Source organism: Peromyscus maniculatus, chromosome 2, assembly GCF_049852395.1.
Source record: "Peromyscus maniculatus bairdii isolate BWxNUB_F1_BW_parent chromosome 2, HU_Pman_BW_mat_3.1, whole genome shotgun sequence".
Taxonomy (NCBI): Eukaryota; Metazoa; Chordata; class Mammalia; order Rodentia; family Cricetidae; genus Peromyscus; species Peromyscus maniculatus.
The window spans coordinates 120554474-120577131 of NC_134853.1; the positions used below are offsets into that span (position 1 = coordinate 120554474).

General features: G+C 46.0%; 1 protein-coding gene across 2 annotated transcripts in view; it reads left to right on the forward strand.

Annotated features, from left to right (window-relative positions):
* Positions 1–22658, forward strand: part of Pgm1 (phosphoglucomutase 1) — a 65157-nt gene that overhangs the window by 15403 nt on the left and 27096 nt on the right. Inside the window, exons 1-3 of one of the 2 annotated variants that reach the window (XM_006974040.4) lie at positions 14400–14865; positions 20974–21136; positions 21584–21730. In XM_006974040.4, the coding sequence (XP_006974102.1) occupies positions 14566–14865; positions 20974–21136; positions 21584–21730 (610 nt within the window). In that variant the 5' untranslated portion in view covers positions 14400–14565. Of the gene's footprint in view, positions 1–14399; positions 14866–20973; positions 21137–21583; positions 21731–22658 lie in introns of those variants that run through there. The other variant, XM_006974042.2, reaches the window with a different exon arrangement.

Genomic DNA, 22658 nt, shown 5'->3' on the forward strand with positions numbered 1-22658 from the left:
CAGGAGATGCAGAAGGAGGTTAGAGTCCCCCAGGCTCCTGAGGGCATGCCCCCACTGAGAGAAAGACCTCTCCCCAGGCTCTTCCTCTTGCAGGTTCTACTTCCTCTCCCCAATACCATGTTGGGGACCAAGCTTTTAGCACATGGGCCTTTGGGGACACTCAAGACCCGAACAGCAGCAGTAACCAACCACATGGTGATGTGCACTGTCCTGCACACTGGAGACTGTGGAGATGTCTTCATACTCAAGGACCTTCTGATGAATGGGATAGCACGATATGCCAAAGCCATCACCAGCAGGTGTGATAAGAGGTTATGGTAAGGGAAAGAGGTGTCTGAGGGCGTGCAGGGCCAGCCTGGGCATGGTACTGTCTGTGTCTGTCTGTAAGGGGGGGAAGGCTGGTGAGGGCTTGCTGCAGGTGAGTGAGGCATTATTCTCTGCCACTTCCTGTCCAGGGGAGACGAGGCTGTCGAGGACAGGGGGGCCAGTTTCAGTGTTGCCAGGAGACAACCTCTCTGCCCCTCCTCCCCCGTTCTCACGAGCATAAGCAATCGAATTTCTTTTTTAACAAACATACTTGAGCTTCCACATCCCAGTCCGTATTGTTCCCTGGCACGTGGCCACTCTGGGACCGCGTACTCACTCCAGTCACGCGCCCAGTGCTCAGAGCGTTTTGAAATGCCTCTCTGGGAATTATTTTTCAGGCCACTGGTTTATGGGCCACCTAGGAAAAGCAGTCACATTATTTTATAGTCAGGCTTCATTTTTCACTTAAAATGATGTAATGAGATTTGAACACCTACTTTATTCATTAGACATGGCTCCAGCCAATTTTTTTTGTCTCTTTCCAAAGTTCAAATCTATTCTCAAAGGATGAAATTTGTTATGACTGAGGACTTTCAAAGAAAGTACCACCGATAGGAAAGACAGAGTCCCCTAAGAGAGTGAGTGTCATATGAGCATCGTTTGGAGACCTTGCTGCTCCCTGAGGTCACTGAAGAAGCTGCCGTTGAGATGAATATGTTCTGGCAGAGCCGTGGGAAGTGAGGTACCGTGTGCACCTTGCACACGCTGCCTATGAAGAAAGAGGCTCTTAGAAGACAGCTCGTGCTGAGGGGGGCCCAGCTTTCCTGTGTGTTCTGCCACAGAGACCACGCTGTTCGCTTACCACCTCGTGTGGTCTGTCCCAGAGATCTCTTCCCCTCTGGTGAGTACACAAGCATGCTTTCAGTGGGCACCTTGTAGCTGTGCACAGGTTTGCTTACAAAACATCAAACAAATGACTAAATACTGAGACCGTAATGAAGAAGAGATTCCCATCAGGTCTGTGTCACAGGAACCGGAACTCCAAGCCTTAAGCCAGTGCCCACCTGACCCACGGTAGCAAAGAGTTTGGGATGTAGAACGAGGCTAGCATTCCTGGGTGAGGACAGGGAAAGGAGGCCTTTTGATTTGGTAGTAATAAAATTATTATATCCCAAGTCTCTGTGAGCCCTTTCATGGCCCCATGAAATTCATTCTGTGGCTCAAGATGAAAAACAGTTTAAGGAAGATTTTAAATGAAGCAAATAGGAAGTAAGTAGAGAGGACACTCTGATGGTATTGGGAGTTGTACTGGCGCCAGTCATGAAGGTTGAGCTTCCTCTGTAGGTGGGGGTCACACTCTATGCTCCAGCTCTTTGTGGTCAAACCCATGAGAAAACTGCTTAGCACATATATTACCCTTGCCAGCTTCCCAACGGAACATTCGAGAGAGATGGTACATGGCTTGGGCATTAGTGTGAGGCTGCACTGGTCTTTGTGAAGCACCATAGTGATTCAAATAGCACTATACTATTTGTTTAGTAAACAGAACATTCTGATAACGCCAAGGATTTTACAATGATTTCAGATACCGAGACCACTGGAGGACAGAGGAGGAGGTGACCAAGATAGGGTCTTCTATGTCTGCCGCCAGCTACTGCATAGATATCTCATCCTACTCCAGCCATACAGTGTGTCTTAGATATTCCTGGCCAGGCAATGGTCCCTAGTCCCTGTGAGGCTCAGCCGTGGACCTCCACTGGATTTGAGGGCTGAGCCCCATGTGAGTGATACGTTGAGCTGGATCTGTGGCATGACGTGGTTCCCTGGCCCAAGTCAATGTAATACCATAGATAGGAAGCTTCCAGAATTGCATCTAACGTTGCGGTCAGCCTCCTGGGACACATGGATTTATTAATTTAACAAACATTGATACCCTGTGTGCTGGTGATTGTGTGTCTGGCGGAACACAGATAGGTAAGGCCAAGTGCTCTCGGGAGCGATGGACATATCCACAGGTAGTTAAAAAAATATACTGTAGGTTGGTTTCCTGTGACTGCGGAGACAAATGGCAACAAGCTGAGGGCTTAAAAAAAAAAAGAAATTTATTATCTCCTATGTCTGGAAACCAGAAGTCTTTAAAAAAAAAAAAAAAGCAGCAGAAATAGTATCGGAAGAACCCTTCTGTGATGCTTTCCACTTTGGGTGGTCCAGGTGTTCCTGGCATGTGTCTAGTCACTGCTTCTGACTTCCCGAGGCCACCTCTGTTAGCCTGTCTTCTCTCCCACCCTGCTTTCTAGGCTGGAGATTCAACTCTAGGCTCCAAGTCTGCAGTCTACCATTGTGCCACACCCTTAGTCCTCTTCTTTTGTATCATAAGGACACTCGTCATTGGTTTGAGGGCCCTAGGTAATCCAAGATGCTCTCAAGATCCATCACAGGTTCTGAGGGAAGAGTAGAGGATAGGAGAGACCACCATTTAATCAACAACTAGAATGGGATGGAGACCCCGAGAAGCTTCTCCTCACCCCCATCACCCCTCTCCCCCCCACTGCTGCTGCTCTGATGGGACCAGATCAGGATATCTTTTCACACGAGGCAAGTGCTGCCCTATTTAAGCATACCCAAGGTTTCAGGGCTCCATCCTGCACAATGCCTCTGTGGACTGCCTCCGACATAATGCCAAATAGAAGACAGACCACTGGGTGGCACTCTGCATTGCACAAAGAAGTAGTTCATGGGATGAGTTGGAATGGACTTTGGTTCGCGCCTTAGTTTTCACTTAATGTGAAATGTTATGAGCTGTGCTTAGCATCTCTAAAGCTCAGAATCCCCACCTGTGAACAGGGGCCAAGTCTGATATCTGACAGAGACTATTATGGAAACTGAACGAGTTAATAAGCACATAAATGATGGAGGAACTCTGGGTGCAACCTGAGTGCAAGTTACGACAGTTGTCATTGAAATTGCACTTTTGATTCAGGCAAGACACCCCATGGGCGATACAGTTCTGCCCCAAACAGACCCCTCAGAGCCCACGTGATAACACCTCAGATGAGCTGAAGGGCAACTGAAACAGCATAGACTTTGGGCATCCTGAGGACCGCGGTGGGATATTTATCACAGTTACTTCTTCCAGACTGAGGAGGAGGTTCACGGGCAAAGGCGCTCGCCCACAAGCTGTGCGACCTGAGTTTGATTCCTGGGACTCACGGGGTGGAAGGAGAGAGCTGATTCCTGCCAGTTGTCCTCTGAGTTCCACTTGAAATCGACATTTGCACACAAATGTATATGCAAGCACTCACACACACTAATAAAAATTTTAAAATGTAGATTTTTTTAACTTAGTATTTTGTTGTAGCATGACTTCAGAGTCAGAAAAACCTGAATTTGATTCCTAGAATACTATTTATTATCTGATATTACTTGAAAAATCTTTTTTTCCCCCAAAGGGTTTTTTTTTTTCCCCCAAAGATTTATTTATTATGCAGTGTTCTGTCTGCATGTATGCCTGCACACCAGAAGAGGGCACCAGATATTATTATAGATGGTTGTGAGCCACTATGTGGTTGCTGGGAATTGAACTCAGGACCTTTGGAAAAGCAGCCAGTGCTCTTAACCTCTGAGCTGGAGAGATGTCTCCAGCCCCCCCAAAATTCTTTTTTTGTGTGTGTGTGAGGAAGGATGGTGCTGAGGATTGAACCCAGCACTTTTGCGTACTAGACAAGCACACTACAACTCAACTATAGCCCTAGCCCTTTGAATTTCTTTTTACTTATTTTTGAAATTAATATATCATAGCATGAGTTTAGGGGCTAAGATGATATGTAGGCAGATTGCCAAGTCACACAGAGTCCTAAGTGGGCTGGCTCACCGGGGGTGGGGTCAGCATTCAGTAGGAAATGCAGGCACGTTATACCCGCCAAGAGTCCCGCCGCAGTTACTGCCTTCCCGGCTTTGCACGTCTTACCAGATTTGCCTGTGGCCTAGCACCGTGCTGCACGCTGTTAACCTTTATATTTCAGAGCACAGGTGTTTTCTCAGACAGTGCTTCGTGCACAGGCTTTCAGGGTGGGAGGGGAACCTATTCTGACTAACTAGGTTTTCAAATGTCCTTGGTCTGACACTCAGCTGTCTGGTCTCAGAAGTTCACCACAGGCGGCCCCAAAGTAAGCAGAATTGTCCCTGAGTGGCAGTGTTTGGCCTGGCATAGCAGCTCTGCACACTAGGATTTGAGGGCAGTTGTAGGAAGTACCAGATGTGTCCTCTCGTTCCTGGGCCCTCTCTTGAGCAGTGTCAGAGGGGTGTTTTCTGTCTCTTGGTTCTCCAGCACAGCCCCAGTGCTTGATAACACTCAATGCTATCCATGTTGCCACGAACAACAGAAATTTTTTCTTTTCTTTTGTTTTTCTTTTCTTTTTGATTGACTAGTGGTCCAGTGTGTGTGTGTGTGTGTGTGTGTGTGTGTGTGTGTGTGTGTGTGTATGTGTATGTGTATGTGTGACAGTCTCTTTGTAGTTCATTCACTGTGGACTCAGTTGACTGTGTGTCTTGGCTATTGAATGGTGGCTGCAATCAACATGAGACTGGTCTCTTTTCCCTTGCATTTGTACAGCAGTGGGGTGATTGGGTCCTGCTGTTCTCCTGGCAGTGTTTCGAGGAGGAACCTCCATAGTTATTCATGATGGCTAGAGTAGTGTGCACGCCCACCTACGGAGGGAGGCACACTTTCCCCTGCTCTGCAGCCTCACCGCCTTAATTCATACACAGGCCAACCTACAACCTGGCCCAGGAATTTCTTCATGCCTCCGAGGGGAAAGGAAGAGTTTAAGAGTTCTGGAGACTTAGGTCAGCAAACCAAAAAGGCCGTTTCTAAGTGGTCACGGTATTTTTCCAGGGACACCAAGGCTCCAGTGGTTCCCTGTAGCTTTGTTTAACTAACAGGTTCCGTGACATGGAACAGGTCTGCATGTCAGCTGATGTCTTCAGCAGAGCAGGCCTCGGAACTTGGGTTCATGGTCCAGACTGGTATTGTAGAATGCGTGAAGCTTGAGTACTTAGTTAAATTACATATTGTACAGATGCGAAAGTAAACTGCAAATAGATATACATACTTACTTAAATCACACATTTTACAGATGCAAAACCACACTGCAAATAGATACACAATGTAGCTATTTTTCCTATAGCTCTCTCTGAGACATGTATATATGCATGTATATATAAATATATATGCATTTACTGTTTTTGAGACAGTCTTACTATAAGCCTTGGCTGGCCTGGAACTTGGTATGTAGTTCTTGAACTCATGACAGCCCTCCTGCCTCTGCCTACCAAGTGCTGGTATTTCAGATATATATCACTATACCAGGATTTCTCTGACATTGTTGACACACCTAGTGGGACACCATGTCTGCCGGGACCCTCTTTTTCTCTGGTTTGGTTTGGGGTCCTCTGTCCAGTTCACTGTTTTTCTGCCTTACCCAGAAAGGAACCATGACAGCCCCTTGCCATTTCTGCCTGGGATCCCTGGAGCTTTGCGGGAGCAGGACAGGCTTCCTGTCTGAACCACACAGACCAACCACTTATTCTCTCCTCCCCACTGCAGTTTCTCGTCGTTTCTCAGTTGTTACTATGCAAGTCCGGTTTGCTCTAGAAACCTCTTGTGTGCCACTTCTTAGGCAGGATGCCCTCTGCAGATGCCTGAGCGCTCTGGTAGGGGAGAAGCAGTTGCGTAGTTATGGCTCTGCTGAGAAGGGGAGACTGTTTGACTCTCTAGGAAGAGGCACCCCATCATCAGCACCTCAGTCTCAGAGGGCATTTGATGATTTCATGTCAGTAGTTCAATCACCTAGGAATTTGACTGACCTGAGCAAACCTGTTCTGAGTACAGAGGTAAGACACAGTGAAGTGCCTTTCCTCTCCTTATCACTCAGTAAGAGAGGAAGCTTACTTTTATATCCTGAGCCATCATCCAGGCTGATACTTGGTGATGAGGAGCAAGCCCCTGGGGCAAAGAAAAGGTACACGGGATGGGGCTGGGGGAACCCCAGAGTGTCTTCACTCAGACTGCTCACCCTACCGCAGAGAGCTCACCTGCTTCAGAATAGGACACACCATTTTAAATTACTTGTCATGTCAATTTCCCAGGGTTTCCAGAGCAAGGTGCCACACTTAGTTGCTTAAGAAAATGGACACTCACTCTGGTAGTTTCAAAGGTTTGAAATTCTGAAATCAAAGTAGCGGCCCTAAGGGTCTGCTCTTTCTTCCTCCCCCACTTTTCCTCCTCCTCCTCCAAACCCAGGTCCTCACATGTGCTAGGCAGGCACTCTTCTCCTCCGGTGGCATCCCCAGCCCATGCTCTTGAGAACCTAGAGAAGACTCTGCCCTTGCTCCCTCCCAGCTGCCATCGCTTGGTGCTATGGCATGACTCCCATTCTCTGTCTCTGTCCTGGGGTGTCTGTCTCTGTCTTCAAATCATCCTCTCCTTATAAATATGCCAGCCACTGATTAGATTTAGTGCCTGACCTAATGCAATAAGACTTCAATTTCCTCATCTGTAATGTGGGAGTAGTGAGAACACCCACACCGTGGGATTGTTATTAAGTCTGCAAGAAAGCCTGCGTGTACTATTAGTCACGGCACTAAGCACTTCACATGAGTTCTTTTGATCCCAGCAGCTTGAAAGAAATAGCTGTTGGGCTGCTGTGCGATAGGTGAGGAACCAGATTGATTCCCTCAATACTCCTGAAGCTCTAAAGCCTGTGAAGAGTTAGAATTGGAGCCCTTTCCACTGCACTGAAATCCTCAAAGCAGATGGTCCTCAAAGAGGGCAGCCCCTAAGCAAGCCTTATGCTCGCTAATTATGTCCAAGAGAAGTCATTCAAGTAAGAGTGCTGTCTTCTTCATTATTGTTGCTGTTGTTGTTATTTCTATCGCTGTGATAAGACACCATGACCAAGGCAACTTCTAGAAGAAAGAGTTTATTGGGTACTTAACGGTTTCAGAGGGTAAGTCCCTGACTATCATGGTGGGGAGCTTGGCAGCAAGTAGGTAGGCATGGCACCGGAGCAGTAGCTGAAACTTACATCCTGGTCCACAAGTACTAGGCAGAGAAAGCTAGCTGGGAATGGCATAGACTTTTGAAACCTTAAAGCCCACCCCCAGTGACACACCTCCTCCAGTAAGGCCACACCTCCTAATCCTTCCCAAACAGTTCTGTCACCTGGGGACAACGTATTCAAACATACGAGCCCATGGGGGCCATTCTCATTCAAACCACCACAGTTGCTGCCCCCTCCAGAAATTTGTTTGCTTTATTTTGAGATAATATCTCACATAGCCCATGCTGGCCTCAAACTCAGTTTGTCCAGACTGGTCAAATTAAAGGTGATTCCTCAGTGTTAACCTGTTGAGTGCTGGTATTACTGGCATGCATCATTGTCCCTGTTTTACAAATAACATCAGAGAGACTGTACACAGCCAGAAGAAGGCAAAACCAGGGCTGGACCCAGCCTGATCCGATGCAAAGCCCTCTGGGTAGAGCAAAGGCTGGGCTTGGTTCTCTATTCCTCTATGTTCCTTTCCCATTTGCATTTTCCTTCCTCCGTGTTTGTTCCCCCCCCCCCCCCCCCCCCGTGGGTTCCTCCCCCAGTGCCTGGGCACACAAAGAAGTTGAATCAGTGTTTATCCCATAAACAATTGCTTCTCTTCTACCTGGCTCATACCAGGAGATGCATTAGAAGGGTGAGGTCAGGCTTTCTCCATCTCTCTTGATTTTTGTTGGTGTATGGCCAGGCAGGTGTGATAAGTACTCGTATGCTTTTCCTTATTTTTATAAACTTCCTCAGGGGAGTTTCGCTCCCTTACTTCATAAAGATCCCCACTGAAAGGCATCCTCCTTTCTTTGGAGCCACCTTGTTTCAAAGCTGGCTGTGTGTAAGCACGAAACTGTCCTCAAGTAACACTTTCTCTCTTCAGGTTAAGATCCCAGGAGTTCTGCCACATCTTAATGATTTGTGGGGCCCCGTGAAAGGGACAAGGCAGCAGAGAAAATCCCCAGACCCCAGGCTACTGTGAATTCTGCCTGATTTTTCTGTTTCCCACCACAAGAGGGAAACACAAAACCATGAATGATTTGAAAATAAACCATTCTGTAGCCAGACTTTTCTTTTGGTGGTGGTGGGATGGTCTCTTCTGTTTTCAGTGGATTCATAATAATTGCATATCCTTATTGTCACAGTGTGATTTAATGCATGCACATAGTGCTCCTTAACATTTATTATTTCATGATGGGAAGCTTTGGAACTTGACCCCCTTTTCATCAAGGGATTTTAATACTTAACTCCAGGTAATACCCAGAATGTGGAAAGTTCTGTTAGCTCCCATGAATACTCTTAATGTACTTAAGTGAGAATTTCCTTGAGAATAATCCAAAAAGAAAATAAAAGATCTGTATGAAAACTTTCTGTGAGCCCTATTAGTTGCTCCATGGTTGAATATTAATTGTTTCTGATAAAAACAGACATTTTCCTCACATGTGTGTTATTTAAAAAGTAAAGACCTGCCGGGCAGTGGTGGTGCACACCTTTAATCCCAACACTGGGGAGGCAGGGGCAGGTGGATCTCTGTGAGTTCAAGGCCAGCATGGCCTACAGAGTGATTTCCAGGACAGCCAGTAGTACACAGAGAAACCCTGTGTTGAAAAACAAAACAAAACAAACAAAAAAAAAAAAAAAGGAAAGAAAAAAGAAAGAAAGAAAGCAAAGACCTGGTACATCTTTTTGATGGAGAGTTTGAGTTCAGCCCCACCAACTAAGAGTGGCGTCCCTGCAGGGTGGCACTGCTGGCCATGTTCTCCCTCCTGAGCACACAGTTCTGGTGCAGGTTCCTAGTGAGCAACGTTTCCTTCAGCTTTTGACAGATGTTCCCTCCTCTACCAAAGAGTTCTCAAAGGAGGAGGGGACAGAGTTGCCTCTCCCTCTCTTCCTGTCTTCTTGGATTCAGAATCGGACTAGCCAACAGGTCCAGCATCACAGAGCCCCATCCACACTGGGGAGATATAGGTCGTTGTAAGTGATCAGCTAGAAATTCCACTGAGCAACCATGATGACCACACCAGGCTGCTGCAGGCTGCTGGGAACTGGGGCTGCTGGGCCTCGCAGTGGATGGAGGGGGATCCCGGCAACAGTTCTGTTTCCTCTCTCTGTATCTCAGTCCCTCTGCTTCATGATCATCTCCCTCTGTGGATTCATTTGTCAAAAAGTCTTTGTCTGACAAGCAGCACTGAAAACATTCAAGTTCTTCTACGATCTAATAAAGGCGGCAGCAGACACTGGTGGCTGCGGCACTAACCAGCTGCTTTAGAGCTCAATGCACAAGGTTAGCCTTCGACTCCACAGGTTCTGCACTGGTCATGCAGTGTTTGGATCCTGTTTGCTAAGTAGGTTCTCTGTGGCCAAGCATTGTGATGAACATTTTATATACTTTCCTCTATTGACTTTTAGAACTTTTCTTTTTTTATGAAACAGGTTCTCATGTAGTCCATCCTGGTCTATATAGTTAAGGATGGCATTAGGTTTCTGATCCTTCTGCTTCCATCTCCAACTGCAGGAATTCCAGCCTTGGGCTACCAGATCCTGCTTGTGTAGTACATGGTGCTGGAGAGGTAGCTGAGAGTTCTACATCTGGATCCATAGGCAACAGGAGGACAGGGTGAGCCACTGGGCCTGGCTTGAGCTTCTGAGACCACAAAGCCCACCCCAGGGACACACTTCCTCCAACAAGGCCACACCTACTCCAACAAAGCCACACCTCCCAAGAGTACCACTCCCTTTGAGCCTATGGGGGCCATTCATTCATTCATTCATTCATTCATTCAAACAACCACAGCATCTCTGGTTAAAGGACTAACTGGCTCTGATTAGGAGACTTTAAAGTCCCAGTTCTGGAGTCCATTGCCTGAAGACATGAGTGGTTTGTTCGGCTCTGTACCCCGGCCATCAAGGATTGGAGTCAGTGTCCTCTGGAGCAGGGTAGGAGGTAGTTCTCAGAGAAGAGAGAGAATGAATAGATGGTCAGGCATGGAGAAGGGGTCAGAAGGAAAGTTGTTTAGGAAATCTCTTCTTGTTGGAGGACAGAAGTCCCTAGACCCTGGCTGGCACAGGTGTATTCAGATGGCCAGCGGGGCTCAGTGCTAGGCAGAGTATATCCACAAGGATCTTCAAAGCCACCCCAGCTAAGGAAGGAATGCTTTTACCAGCCTTGTGTGGTAGACAAGGCCTTGGTCTACCAGCTGGAATTTGCCAGTCTTGGATAATCTTTGTCCGGTTTATCTTTCCAAAAGCTCTTTCATACACTATTGCTAGCTAGTCACGTATCCCCAAACATGCTGCTTTATGTCCTTCCCACCTTAATTCCTCACAGTTCTCTGATACCTACAAAGGTAGACCTTCCGTGGCTCACATGACTCCATGTCTTGCCCCAGGTGTTTTTCTAGGCTCATCTTGGCATTGCTACTGCTCAGAGCCCCAGCTCTGTTAATGCTTCCCCAGGACAGTATATTGGCCACCACACTACCAGTGCATCCTCCTGATGTGACTTTTTTTTTCAACCGAGACCCACTCACCCATGTTTCTGTCCCTACCCCCACGCGGAATGTGAAAAAACAGTAATTAGTATCTTTACATCATTTCCTAGTTGACAGGCTTTCCTCAACCTTCAGGAGGGACGGTGATTGATCTTTGTTCTTGTGAGTGAGGCAGGAGTTAGGGTCTCACTTTAGAGGTAAACTAAGGCTTGGAGGAGGGAGGGGCTGGCCTTTTGTCACAGCTTCTTGTTATGCACAATACTGGGTGTGTTCATAATTTTGATTTGATTGAGAGCTACCTGCATTTTGCAGGCTCAGTTCAATTAAATTACCTGTTCCTGAGTGTAGTCTCGCACCTTTTAGAGTCATAGATTCGGGCCCCGGTTGTACCTGTATCCTAATCCTGTGCACTTCATCTACTGCAATGCTGAGCCTGGGCTGGCTGGTGAAATGAATGGGCTTTTCCCACTGCTGCGCACCAACACTCCAGGCTCTTAATGGTATGCATTTGGGGCCATGGCAAGAGTAGAGCGTTGTGGGCCAGTAGTTGTACACGCACCCTGTTGCTTTTAGCTGAATGAGTAGTTGGCTTCCTAGGCTTTGTACCCGAATCAGGGTTAGCACTTCTGTCCCTTAGGCCCACTTCTGTGACATTTCCTAAAACTGAATTCTGTGTATGTGTTTGTATAGGGCATGGACATAGTAGTTAGCCATCCAATAAATATATGCGTTAATGAAAAGAAAGAAGAGGGCAAAGAGATGGAGAAAGAAATGAAGGTAGGGAAGGGAAGAGAGAGAGAGAGAGAGAGGTTTCCAGCTTGCTGATGAGAAAGGGATCCGAATCTTTGGGAGGCCAGGAGTGAAGGGGTTCATAACTCTGCCACTGTGAAATTGATGGGGCCCCAGACCGGTATGAAAGTTCCTCGTCCGAAGGGAGCAATCCTTACATCCCCCACATGGTTTAAATGTAATCTGTGTCATTGTGAAGGAGTACTGGCAACGCAGGCGAATTCATTAGGCCAAATTGGGTTCGCTCTGCTCGACAGCGGCGTTTCTGAAGATGAAGTTCAACCTTTGCTGGAGAGCTGAAACAGATGAGTTTCCTAATGGTGGCTCCACTTAGTCCGGGCGGCTCAGGGAGCTTAATGTTTTTAATGCCTCTTCCTTCTACCCCACGTCACAGTCCATCTAACACTGCTGCTTCTGGTAATGTTTTTATATGAGGTTGAGTTCTATGGTGTCTGTAAAATTACGACTTGTTCTCTCTCTCTCTCTCTCTCTCTCTCTCTCTCTCTCTCTCTCTCTCTCTCTCTCTCTCAGAACGGAAGCTTTTCTACAGTAAGCATCTACCATGTGTCCTTTAGGTTTCCTTTGTGTATTGATAAATACCAGACTGGGCATATGCAGTTACCTAAACTTACACTTTTGGAATTTCAGCTTTAGAAAGCACTTCACCAGCAAGTGGCCCAGCAGGAGGAGAGAAGAACATGCTGGATATAATGTGCTAGGTGGGCAGAGAGTCTGGGTGGGTATGCCCAAGCACCCTTAGGCCCTTGTGCTCCTGAATGTGCCCTGGGACATTGAGATCTCATTAGGAGGTCCACAGTGCCTTGGGTGGCTGGCTGCTCTGTTAGTCCAGTGAAGAGATCGCTGGAATAATATTTCATAAATCTAATTCTCTGGTTGCATATGCCAAGACACACATGTTGGTCTAATTTGCAAGGCTATAAGAAATGAAGGTGAACTTGGCACAGAACTTAAAATAGATGAATTAAAAAATCTACTTGTAATAAGTAAAAAAGAAAGTCATGGTATATAGCCATGAATAAAATAAGCTTGCTTGTAAAATTAATTTCAAAGAATTTCATTTTTTCAAACAGGAGCTCTAAATAAGCTATTAAAAAGTGGTTGGGTTTTGGCTCTCTGGTTCTCAGCCTAATACATGTGCCTCGTGAGTTTTTGCCACATCTGAAGATTTTCTTTCTTTGCTTTCAGTTGGCAAGGCCAGCGTTATACCTTTACCATTTTGCCTCAAGGGTATATTAACTCTCCTGCCCTGTGTCATAACTTAGTTTAAAGGAATCCTTTTCATCCGTCTTTCCCACCAAATATCACACTGGTCCACTATATTGATGACTTATACTGATTAGATGAGGTAGCAGCCACTTTGGACTTGTTGGTAACACATAACGCGCATCAAGAGGATGGGAAATAAATCCAAACCAAAATTCACGGGCCTTCTACTCAGTGAAATCTCTAAGCATCCAGTGGTGGAGGGTATGCAGAGGTATTCCTTCTAAGGTGAAGGAATAAATGGCTACACCTGTCCCCTCCTACCGCCAAGAAAGAAAGAAGCCTGTTTGGATTCTGGGGAGAGCACATGCCTCACTTGGGTGTGTTACTCTGGCCTGTACACCTAGGGACTTGGTGAGCCGCTAGCTTTGAGCGGGGCCTGGAACTGGAGACAGCTCTTCAGCAGGTCCAGGCTGCTGTACGGGCTGCTCTACCATTTGGACCACACGATCTGGCAGACCCGATGGTACCCCAGGTGTCGGTGCTGAGAAGTGTGGCCTCATTTGTTACATGAAGGGGACCGGGCTCACGTGCCAGAAGCTCTGCTGGTCCTGTGCTGGGTGAGCTCCATGGCAAGTTCAAGGCCAGTCTGAGCTACAGATTGAGACCCTATTTCAAATAACTAATCGTATGGTCCTCATACTTGTCTAATTTCTAGTAACTGCTCCAGCCTCATACTCTGAGGAAAATACATGTATCAACCCTTCCTTGTTCTGGATTTCTCGAGGATTTTGTAGATCCTTGGAGTTATTTTTCTCTAAATTTAAGGGGACAGTCAAGCTGTTGGTCGGTGGATACGCTTACTAAATTAATTTTACCCCCAGTGCTGGAGATGACCCCTAGGCCTTGCCCATGCTGAAAAGCACATTCCCACTAAGCTGCACTCCAGGCCTCTTTAACTTCTTGGAGGCCAGTGAGCCAATCTGTTCTGTTGGACGATTATTCCCCTCCCACCTAGGATTGTCCCTAGGGAAGGCTAATCCTGTGGGTATCAGGATGACAGCGAGACGAAGAGACCAGAGGTAACTGAAAGCTACCCCTCTCTTCCATTTTAAGCTTGACCTTTAATGTGCTCAGTGGTTCCAAGCAACTTTAGCTGCAGATGGCCCAGAGGCTCCAGCTCAAGGGGCAGCAGGAACAGCCAGAGCCGCACCAAGTGTCTTGTCCTCACCTGCTGTGGGGGACTGCACTTATTCCATCCTAACCTTGGCTTCAAGAGTGGGCTGGCAGCTGTCCACTGTCCGAAACCAGAGTCTGCTGAAGGCGGCACTCGGCAGTGCTCTGCCCTCACAGAAAAAGGAGGCAAAACTAATCGAAGGGGTTCCGCTTCATGAATGTGTGGGCAGAAGGATCTTCATCAGAACGACTTTGAAGATCTGCTTTGTGTGGGGGTATAAATGGGTGTGTGGCCCATAACTTTTTCTCAAGAGACAACCACCATAAGGGAGTAACCAGGTTTTCTCACTGAGAGTGATGATCCAGGAACAAACTGTGTTATTGACTTGTCGGACACTGTGGCACCTTCAGGTCGGATAGACAATTTGGGGGACCGTCAGCTACTTTCTGGATACCCTCACCGAGCCAAGTGGTGGGTATGAAAGATGAGTGATTTTGAAGAATGGATTTCTGGGACATACAGGAGAACAGAAGAGGGTCCTCTCCCACTCCTGACTTTTGCCACAGCTCCCTACCATGACCAGAAGCCGGGAACAAGTGGATTACGGAAGAGCACCTATTGCTTTGAGGCAAAGCCTTGCTATCTGGAGAATTTCATTCAGAGCATCTTCTTTTCCATGGACCTAAAAGATCGCCAGGGATCATCACTAGTGGTCGGTGGAGATGGGCGGTATTTTAATAACTCAGCAATAGAAACCATAGTGCAGATGGCAGCTGCCAATGGGGTTGGTATGCAATAAGTATTACTGTCTCTGGCCTTCCAAGTAACCTTCCAATTCTGCAGAAATAACTCAAATACGTAGAGGTGTGTATGACCTACACCTCAGTTCTAACACCCACTTAATTTCTTTTTTAAAAAATTCATTTGTTTTTATTTTATGTGCATTGGTGTTTTGCCGTGGGTGTTGGGTCTTCTGAAACTGAAGTTACAGACAGTTGTGAGCTCCCGTGTGGGTGCTGGGAATGGAACCTGGGTCCTCTGGAAGCAAGCCAGTGCTCTTTAACTGATGAGCTGTCTCTCCAGCTCCCCCTCTCCCCACTTAATTTCATTGTGACCTCAAAGATCGAATGTTGTGACAATATTCCAGAATTACAGCAGTGACATGGGGATCTGGGAATTCAGTTCAGCTTTGTATGTGTTGTGCTCAGTTCTGTAGCTTGGAAAGTACCTGTTGCTCTGTAGACATATAAAATGTATTCCTGGCCCTACCCTTTTGTGAGTGCTTGCTAGCTAGCTTCTAGAATTGCCCATGTCCAAGGAGAGCTGTCGTGAGTGCATGTTCAAAGGCTTCCTTGTTGAAGTTCAGTCATTTGTCAAACAGGAAAACTTGTCAAAGAAAATTTGGCAAAGGCAGGGCATACTGTTGTTTGTGGATCTTGGTAGTCAGGTAAAAGTACTCGCTGGTGGGGTAGGGTAGGGTGGGATGGGGTAGGGTGGGATGGGGTGTGGTGTGGTTTGGATGTTAGGCGTGAGCCTTCAGGGAGGACCGTTACAGAAAGATCTACTATAATGACCTCAGCCACAAACAAGCCCTGTGTGTGGGTGAATTTCTGCAACAAGGTAGCGATAACAGCTCCTGTATGGCAGTAATGTAAGTAGGCTATGCCAAAGTGTTGCATCATGGGTACACGGTGGCCAGGTGAAGCTAGTGAGAAGTAAAATGGCGAACCTCCTGCTCTTGATAGTGGAACAGCTTTCCAGTCTGCTTCTACAGGAAGGTGCATGTCAGGACATGGCTGATTTTGTTCTGCAGATTCCTCTGGGGCCCCAAAACCAATGTTTGTGTGTGTGTGTGTTGGAGGGGGGGTGCTTTAAATAATACTAAGCTAAAATTTGGAGCACACATTCCTTTACTGGCTACAAACGTTTAACATTTATTGTATTTTTTTCTTGAAGAAATTCTGGTCCGAAGAGCATAGCATTTAGCACGGCAGTCAAATGTGCCGGGCATCCGTTGTCAGGCAGTCTTAACAATGTGCCAAGCAGGTGTTGGCAAAGCAAACAGCGGCAAAAGGCAAGCCACCAGAGTCAACTTAGATGTGCTACAAACTATTGTCTGCAGGGTGGGGTTTCCTTTGAACCTCAGGTTCAGAATCTGAATGCCTGGCATGTAAAAATTGCTGATAAAGAACTCCAATTTGAAATTATTATGAAGCATACACATTTTTAAGACAAAATGTGACATGCCGTAAATTTCATCTTTGAGGAGCGCTGCACAGGGAATGGTATTAAAGATGCTTTAATCTTTTGAGAGGGACGAATGGAACATTATTTCTCCATATATCTAGGCTGTTGAGTGGATCGGGTACACTGTCCCCTTTGCGCTGATAGATTCGGCTTCATTAAAGTTTTTTGGTGTGGAGCTGAAGGATGTGGAAGAGGTGGTGGGGATGGGTAATTCAGGCAGACCCTACAGACTCTCTCTGATTGACTGTCTGAAGGTTTGGTAAATAATACATTTCAGAGATAATAATTGATTAAATATGGTAACTGCCTATTTGTTAAGGCTATGACAGCTTGAGCAATATTTTCAAGGGCATTCCTTATTAAAAATAGCATTGCATTGAAAGCAGTCGTGCTGGCTGGCTGAATCACTGTAAAGACATTTAGTGGACTGATAAAATGCTTTAATCTGATAAAAACCATGAGACTCTACAAACCTCGCTTAGTTTCTTCCTTTCCTAGCATAGCCCACATTCTGATGGCTTTAACATCTCCGGTTGTGGTAGGATGCAGAAAGTCTAAAGGAAAGATAGTTATTACCGTGGATTTTAGCAAAGACTGTTTCTCAGCATTGTCAGTGGCCACCACCCCCTCCCTGGACTGGTTTGTGGAGGACTTTTTAGTGCACTAAACTAAAAAGAGCCTGCCATCTTTCCCTTTCTGTATACTGGTGCGTCTGTATACTTCTTTTCTGTACATGGTGTATCTGTGAAGTATAGAATATAATTAGGCTTCATTAGCAATTTCTTTTTGTTCTTATTTGCATGGAGTGTTCTACTTTTACCAGATATTTTAATGCAAAAAAATGAGGTTTTGGTGGGCCCCATGTAGATTGTTGGTGTCTCACTTTGTCCCCAGAGCTTTGAACTTGGAGAAAGTTCGGAGGTTAAATGAAAGGACTGTGCTTGTAGCGAGCAGGACAAAGAAAATGAGGAGGCATCTTCCTCCTCCTTTTTAATGAAACATGAGCCCCTAAGCTGCATGTTCCCTTTACTAGGGAAGGTAACGTACAACATCAGGTTTATCATTTTAAGCATTTCCAGTGGCATTTATAATGCTGTGCAACCATCATTATCCGTCACCAGAATGTTTTCATCATCTCAGACAGAAGCTCCTTACCGATTAGTTGCTCCCACACCCGCTTTCCCCAGCCTCTGGTAGCTCTGATGCTACCTTCTGCCTCTGTACATTTACCTGTCCTGGATCCCTCATGTAAGTAATGTTCAGTTCTTGTCTTTTTGTGTCCAGCCTATTTCGTGTAACATAATGTTTTCAAGACCCATCATGCTGGAGCATGGGTCAGAATTTCACTCCCTTCTCCTTGAGTTTTAAAAAGATTTATAGCCAGGCATGGTTGTCAGATCCTGTAATTTCAGCATTTGGGAGGCTAAAGCAGAATGATTGTGAATTTGTGGCTAGCCTGGGATATATAGCAAGACACTGTCTCAAAATAGAAAATAAAAAATGAATATCAATCCTACAGATGATCTTCCAATCACTTCCCTGTGTGTAGATAGCAATGTCATCTTTGAGTCTAGTCACCAATTTTAAAAAGCAACTTGACTGCCCTTTAAAACATAGCACCACCCACTGGCGTAGTCATTCCAGTTGTGTGGTTCCATAGGGTCAGCTGTATTCACACTGCCGCAGCACATCTTCAGAATGCTTTCAGGGTCCATTCCCCTTTCTCTTTCTGTGGGTTGGATGATTTAGAGACCTCATGGAAGTGGAATCGTGAATTATCTATCTGTCCCTGTGATGTCCTCAGAGTTCATCTATAATGTAACGTGTGACAGGGATTCCTTCTTTAATCTGCTTTGTCCCCACTTTTTTACTCCCCCACCCACTCATTCACTGTGCAGCACCCTTCCATCTTACTTCTTTCTACTTCAAGGCAGAGTAATACTCCATTCTGTACATGTGCGATGCATTGTGTGTCTGTCCTTTCTTCTTGCGCAGGATGTTTGGGTTTTTTCCCCCTTTGGCTCTCGTGAGTGATGCTGTTACGAACTATGGCCTTTGAGCATCTGAGTCCTCCTTCCCGGTCTCCAGGACTATGCTGGGGGGGGGGGAGGATTTGGGGATTGTGTGCAATAGGGATCTGTTTTTAGCAGGACAGAGTCATGTCTAAGGGTCAGCGGGATGAGCTTCCTGGTGGGATTCCTGCTGGTGGAGCCAGGAAGGCTTGGTGGGAGGTGGAGTGAGTGGCGGTGGCGGTGGTACAGGCATCTTTAAGGATGAGGTCACAGCACTGCCTTCCCTGGCGGGGCCAAGGTGGTCCACAGGCACCTGCTTTAGAGCCTTCAGCCCTTCAGAGAAGCAGCCCTGGGTTTCCTTGCTTCTGTTTCAGCTGTCACTCAGCTGTCAGGCAGTCCCTTCAGCTTGCAGTCCTGGCTGACCACAGATCTCAGCTTAAGGACTGGTGGGATGAAGGGTGATTTGCCTGGTACAGCTTACTCTTTGTCCGACCCTCTTTCCATACCAAATACATATAAAATCCAAGTACAAGTTGGTGTGTTCAGCCGCGAAAAGACAATTTCAGATGACTCAAACAATGACTCTCAAATCACCACTCCCAAGTTCTTCTTAGAGAAATCCAGAACTACTCGATTCCCGGCTTTATTTCTAAAATAGTCACATAAAGAAACCCCAGGAGGGTGAGATGCCCCCCCACTTCCCAGACACAGCTAACGTGCTGTGTGACACGCTCCTGTCATTAGTCCGGCTGTGGCTGTAGTTCTTTCCCATAAGTACTTACCAGAAGGAAGAGACCTTAGGATTGGGACAGCTTTGGCAATGTCACCTGGGAGGAACAAATTCACTTTCAGGGGCCAAAAGTGCCATGGGATGCAGTGGTCAACCTTCTACAGGCTCCTCTTTGTTAGAGAAAGACATGAGAATTAGGAGAAAGAAATGACTGCTTTCTGTAAGGAGTTTGGTAATGGGGAAGGGGTGTATCATAAGGGAGTCAAGTTTTGAATGACACGTTGTAAGCGCAGATGGGAGCTACAAAGTTAAGACTTCCCTGCATATTCTCCAACAAATCCAGGTATCTCGTGGCATTTTTCACATTAGAAATACATCTTCTGGGCTGGAGAGATGGCTCAGTGGTTAAGACTGTGTACTCTTCTGGCAGAGGACCCAAGTTAAGTTCCCAGCACCCATACTGGGTAGCTCATAGCCTCCTATAACTGCAGCTCCAGGAATCTGATACCTCTGGGCTCTGTGTACATCTGCATTCATGTGCACATACTCTCACACAGACACATATACCCACACACAGGCATGCACACACACACAATTAAAACTAAAACTAAATTTTTAAAAAGGAAATACATCCTCCACCCCCAAGTCATCTCCACTATCAAAAAACAAAAACACCTAACAGAAAAGCAAAAGCAAAAGGCATCCCTGATCCTGTCTTCTTTAAGAATAGTGAATGGAGCTGGCACAGACTCCCCATGTTCTAAGTGTTTTTAATGCAACAGTCCCACTTCTTGCAGGGATAGATGTCAGAGGAGCTGAGCTAACGTCTTTCCAACTTGCGACATGTTGAAATGGGCTTCATTTTAGCAAAGGAAGTTTCCAGAGCTGGGCTGATAACATCTGTGGGAGATGCAGGAAAGTGAGTCAGAAACACAGCAAAAGTCCCTTTGGTGTAGATAGGTCTGACCAGTTTCCTCAGCAACCATTCATATTCTTGTAGGCTCAGAAGGTAATCAGTCTATACCCTAACATGATGTATCATGAGGAATCCTACTTGAAAAAATGCCAAGTGTGCCTGGAAAGATAAATTTGTAAAATTCATTTTGACATTCTTGACATCATGTACAATCCTTTTGCGTTTTAAGGGTCTTAATTGTAAAAGCCTTTTCTTAGGTTAGAAGTCCTTTAACTAGTTAAGCCTGTATTCTTTATCTCATTGTTGATTGAAAATATTATGGAGTTAAATAAAACTGCAGGCTTTCTCACAATCCTTCAGTACATCCACCCTGAGATCCTGACCTAAATAGACTATTACACACATGCTTGCTTTCTTCCCATAGCCTTACAACACCCCAGCACACTACTCCAAAGCTACAAAGTTCCATATTAGAAAGAAAGGAAGAAAGGAAGAAAGGAAGGAAGGAAGGAAGGAAGGAAGGAAGGAAGGAAGGAAGGGGAAGGGAGGGGAGGGGAGGGGAGAAAGGAAGGGAGAGAGAAAGAAAGAGAGAGAGAGAGAAGAAATTAAGAGAAGTGGCTTTGGGGCTGGAAAGATGGCTCAGCAGTTAGGAGCACTGGCTGCTCTTCCAGAGGTCCTGAGTTCAATTCCCAGCAACCACATGGTGGCTCACAACCATCTGTAATGAGATCTGGTGCCCTCTTCTGGCCTGCAGGCATACATGCAGGCAGAACACTGTATACATAATAAATAAATCTTTAAAAAAAAAAAAAAAAAAAAGAGAAGTGGCTTTGATTCTAGTAATGTGGTGGAGTCATCCAAAATGCCAGTGTTTTCTTAAGAAAATATCTTTGCTGGTTCAACAGGGTTTCATGCTCCATTTTCTTCTTGTCCTAGAATTTCTTTGTGGTAGCTTTGGATTTATGCGTTCTGGATTTCTTCTCCTAGATTGGTCGCCTGGTTATTGGACAGAATGGCATCCTCTCCACTCCTGCTGTATCCTGCATCATCCGAAAAATCAAAGCCATTGGTGGGATCATTCTGACGGCCAGCCACAATCCAGGAGGGCCCAATGGAGATTTTGGGATTAAATTCAACATTTCTAATGGAGGTGAGTATTCTCATTTTGAGGACAGCCAGGTACATATTCAGTTGGATAAGCTAGTATCTGAAGCACTGGAAAGCCTGGGCTCTGATTCTCACCCTAAGAAGGGGCTTTGCTTCCCTTCAGAGATGGTTAAGTACTTCTTACTCTACTGTGCCTTCCCTGTAAGAGGAGCTATGCATGAATTGCAACTAACATGGTATTTTCTTTTAAAAAATTCTAATTGCTATTAACTGATACATGCCTGTAATCCTAGCATTAGATTAGGCAGGAGAATTGTGATTTCAAGGCCAATATAAACTATGTAGTGAGACTGTATCTCTAAAACCCCTGGAAAAAAAAGGGGTTTTGATGCTTTGTGATTCGGTGTTAGGGTAGAGGAACTGCTGGGTGACAGGTTGTGTTTTCACGTGAACTGCACATGATGACCCTTGCTTGCTGTGTGATTTGTAGGTCCTGCTCCAGAAGCAATCACTGATAAAATTTTCCAAATCAGCAAGACAATTGAAGAATATGCCATTTGCCCTGACTTGAAGGTAGACCTCAGTGTTCTGGGAAAGCAGCAGTTTGACCTGGAAAACAAGTTCAAGCCCTTCACAGGCATGTTTACCCTCCTTATCTCCTGCCCTTCCCCTTCCTCACAGGAAAGTTGCTCTCGTCCTCTCCCTACACACTCCTGCTTCGAACTTGAGCAGTTTTCCTTTTGAGGTTTTGGGAGAATGAGTCTTCGGCTTTGGACAGTGGTGGTCCATCAGCTTTGCATGGGTTAATCACGCAGCAGATCTGGAGTTTTCGGAGTGTCAAGAGCTGGGCCTTCTGAATGATGGACTGTATGACTTTAGGTGATTTGTTTCCAACTCTAGGTCTCGGTTTCCACAACAGCCGTGACTAGAAGACCTGTCCGATTAACCTTGTTGGGTTCCTACTCTTTTGTTTTTGTGTAGTGCTCCATTTTATTCTCATATGCAGACTGTGTGGCCAGCACTGTCACTGCAGACTATCAGTAGAGGAAGAAGCAAAAGCAGAGAGGAGTCAAGAGACAAGCTCACACAAGTCAGTGAGCCGTAAAGCCAGCATTCAGACTCATTGTGAATGGTTCTCTACCCTGGCTTTTTAACTGTTCCCCCTCCCCTGACTTTCAGCAAATCGATCAGAACAATTGTTCGGGTTACATGACACTCCCCCAAAAGGCAGGCGTGGGCCACATTTTGTTGTTGAATGTCAAGATATTGCAGTGATCTATGGAATAAACATTTATAAATTCATATTAAGAAGAAGACGTTGAGAGGGTTACCTCTGTGACATTCATTTGGCCTAGCTCAGCTTGTCTTTTTTTCCATTGGACAACTTTAGGGGGTGCATCCAGGGCTGACGGTTGCACCACAAACAGTAAACGCAAAGTGCCACGTGTTCTTAGGGTCTGGAAGCCACCACCGGAGAGTTCCATAGACTCCTCATGCACTGAAAATGTCCAGAACTCCTGAGCAAAGCTAGTTCTAGGGTTAGCCACTAGCAGTACATGCAGAAA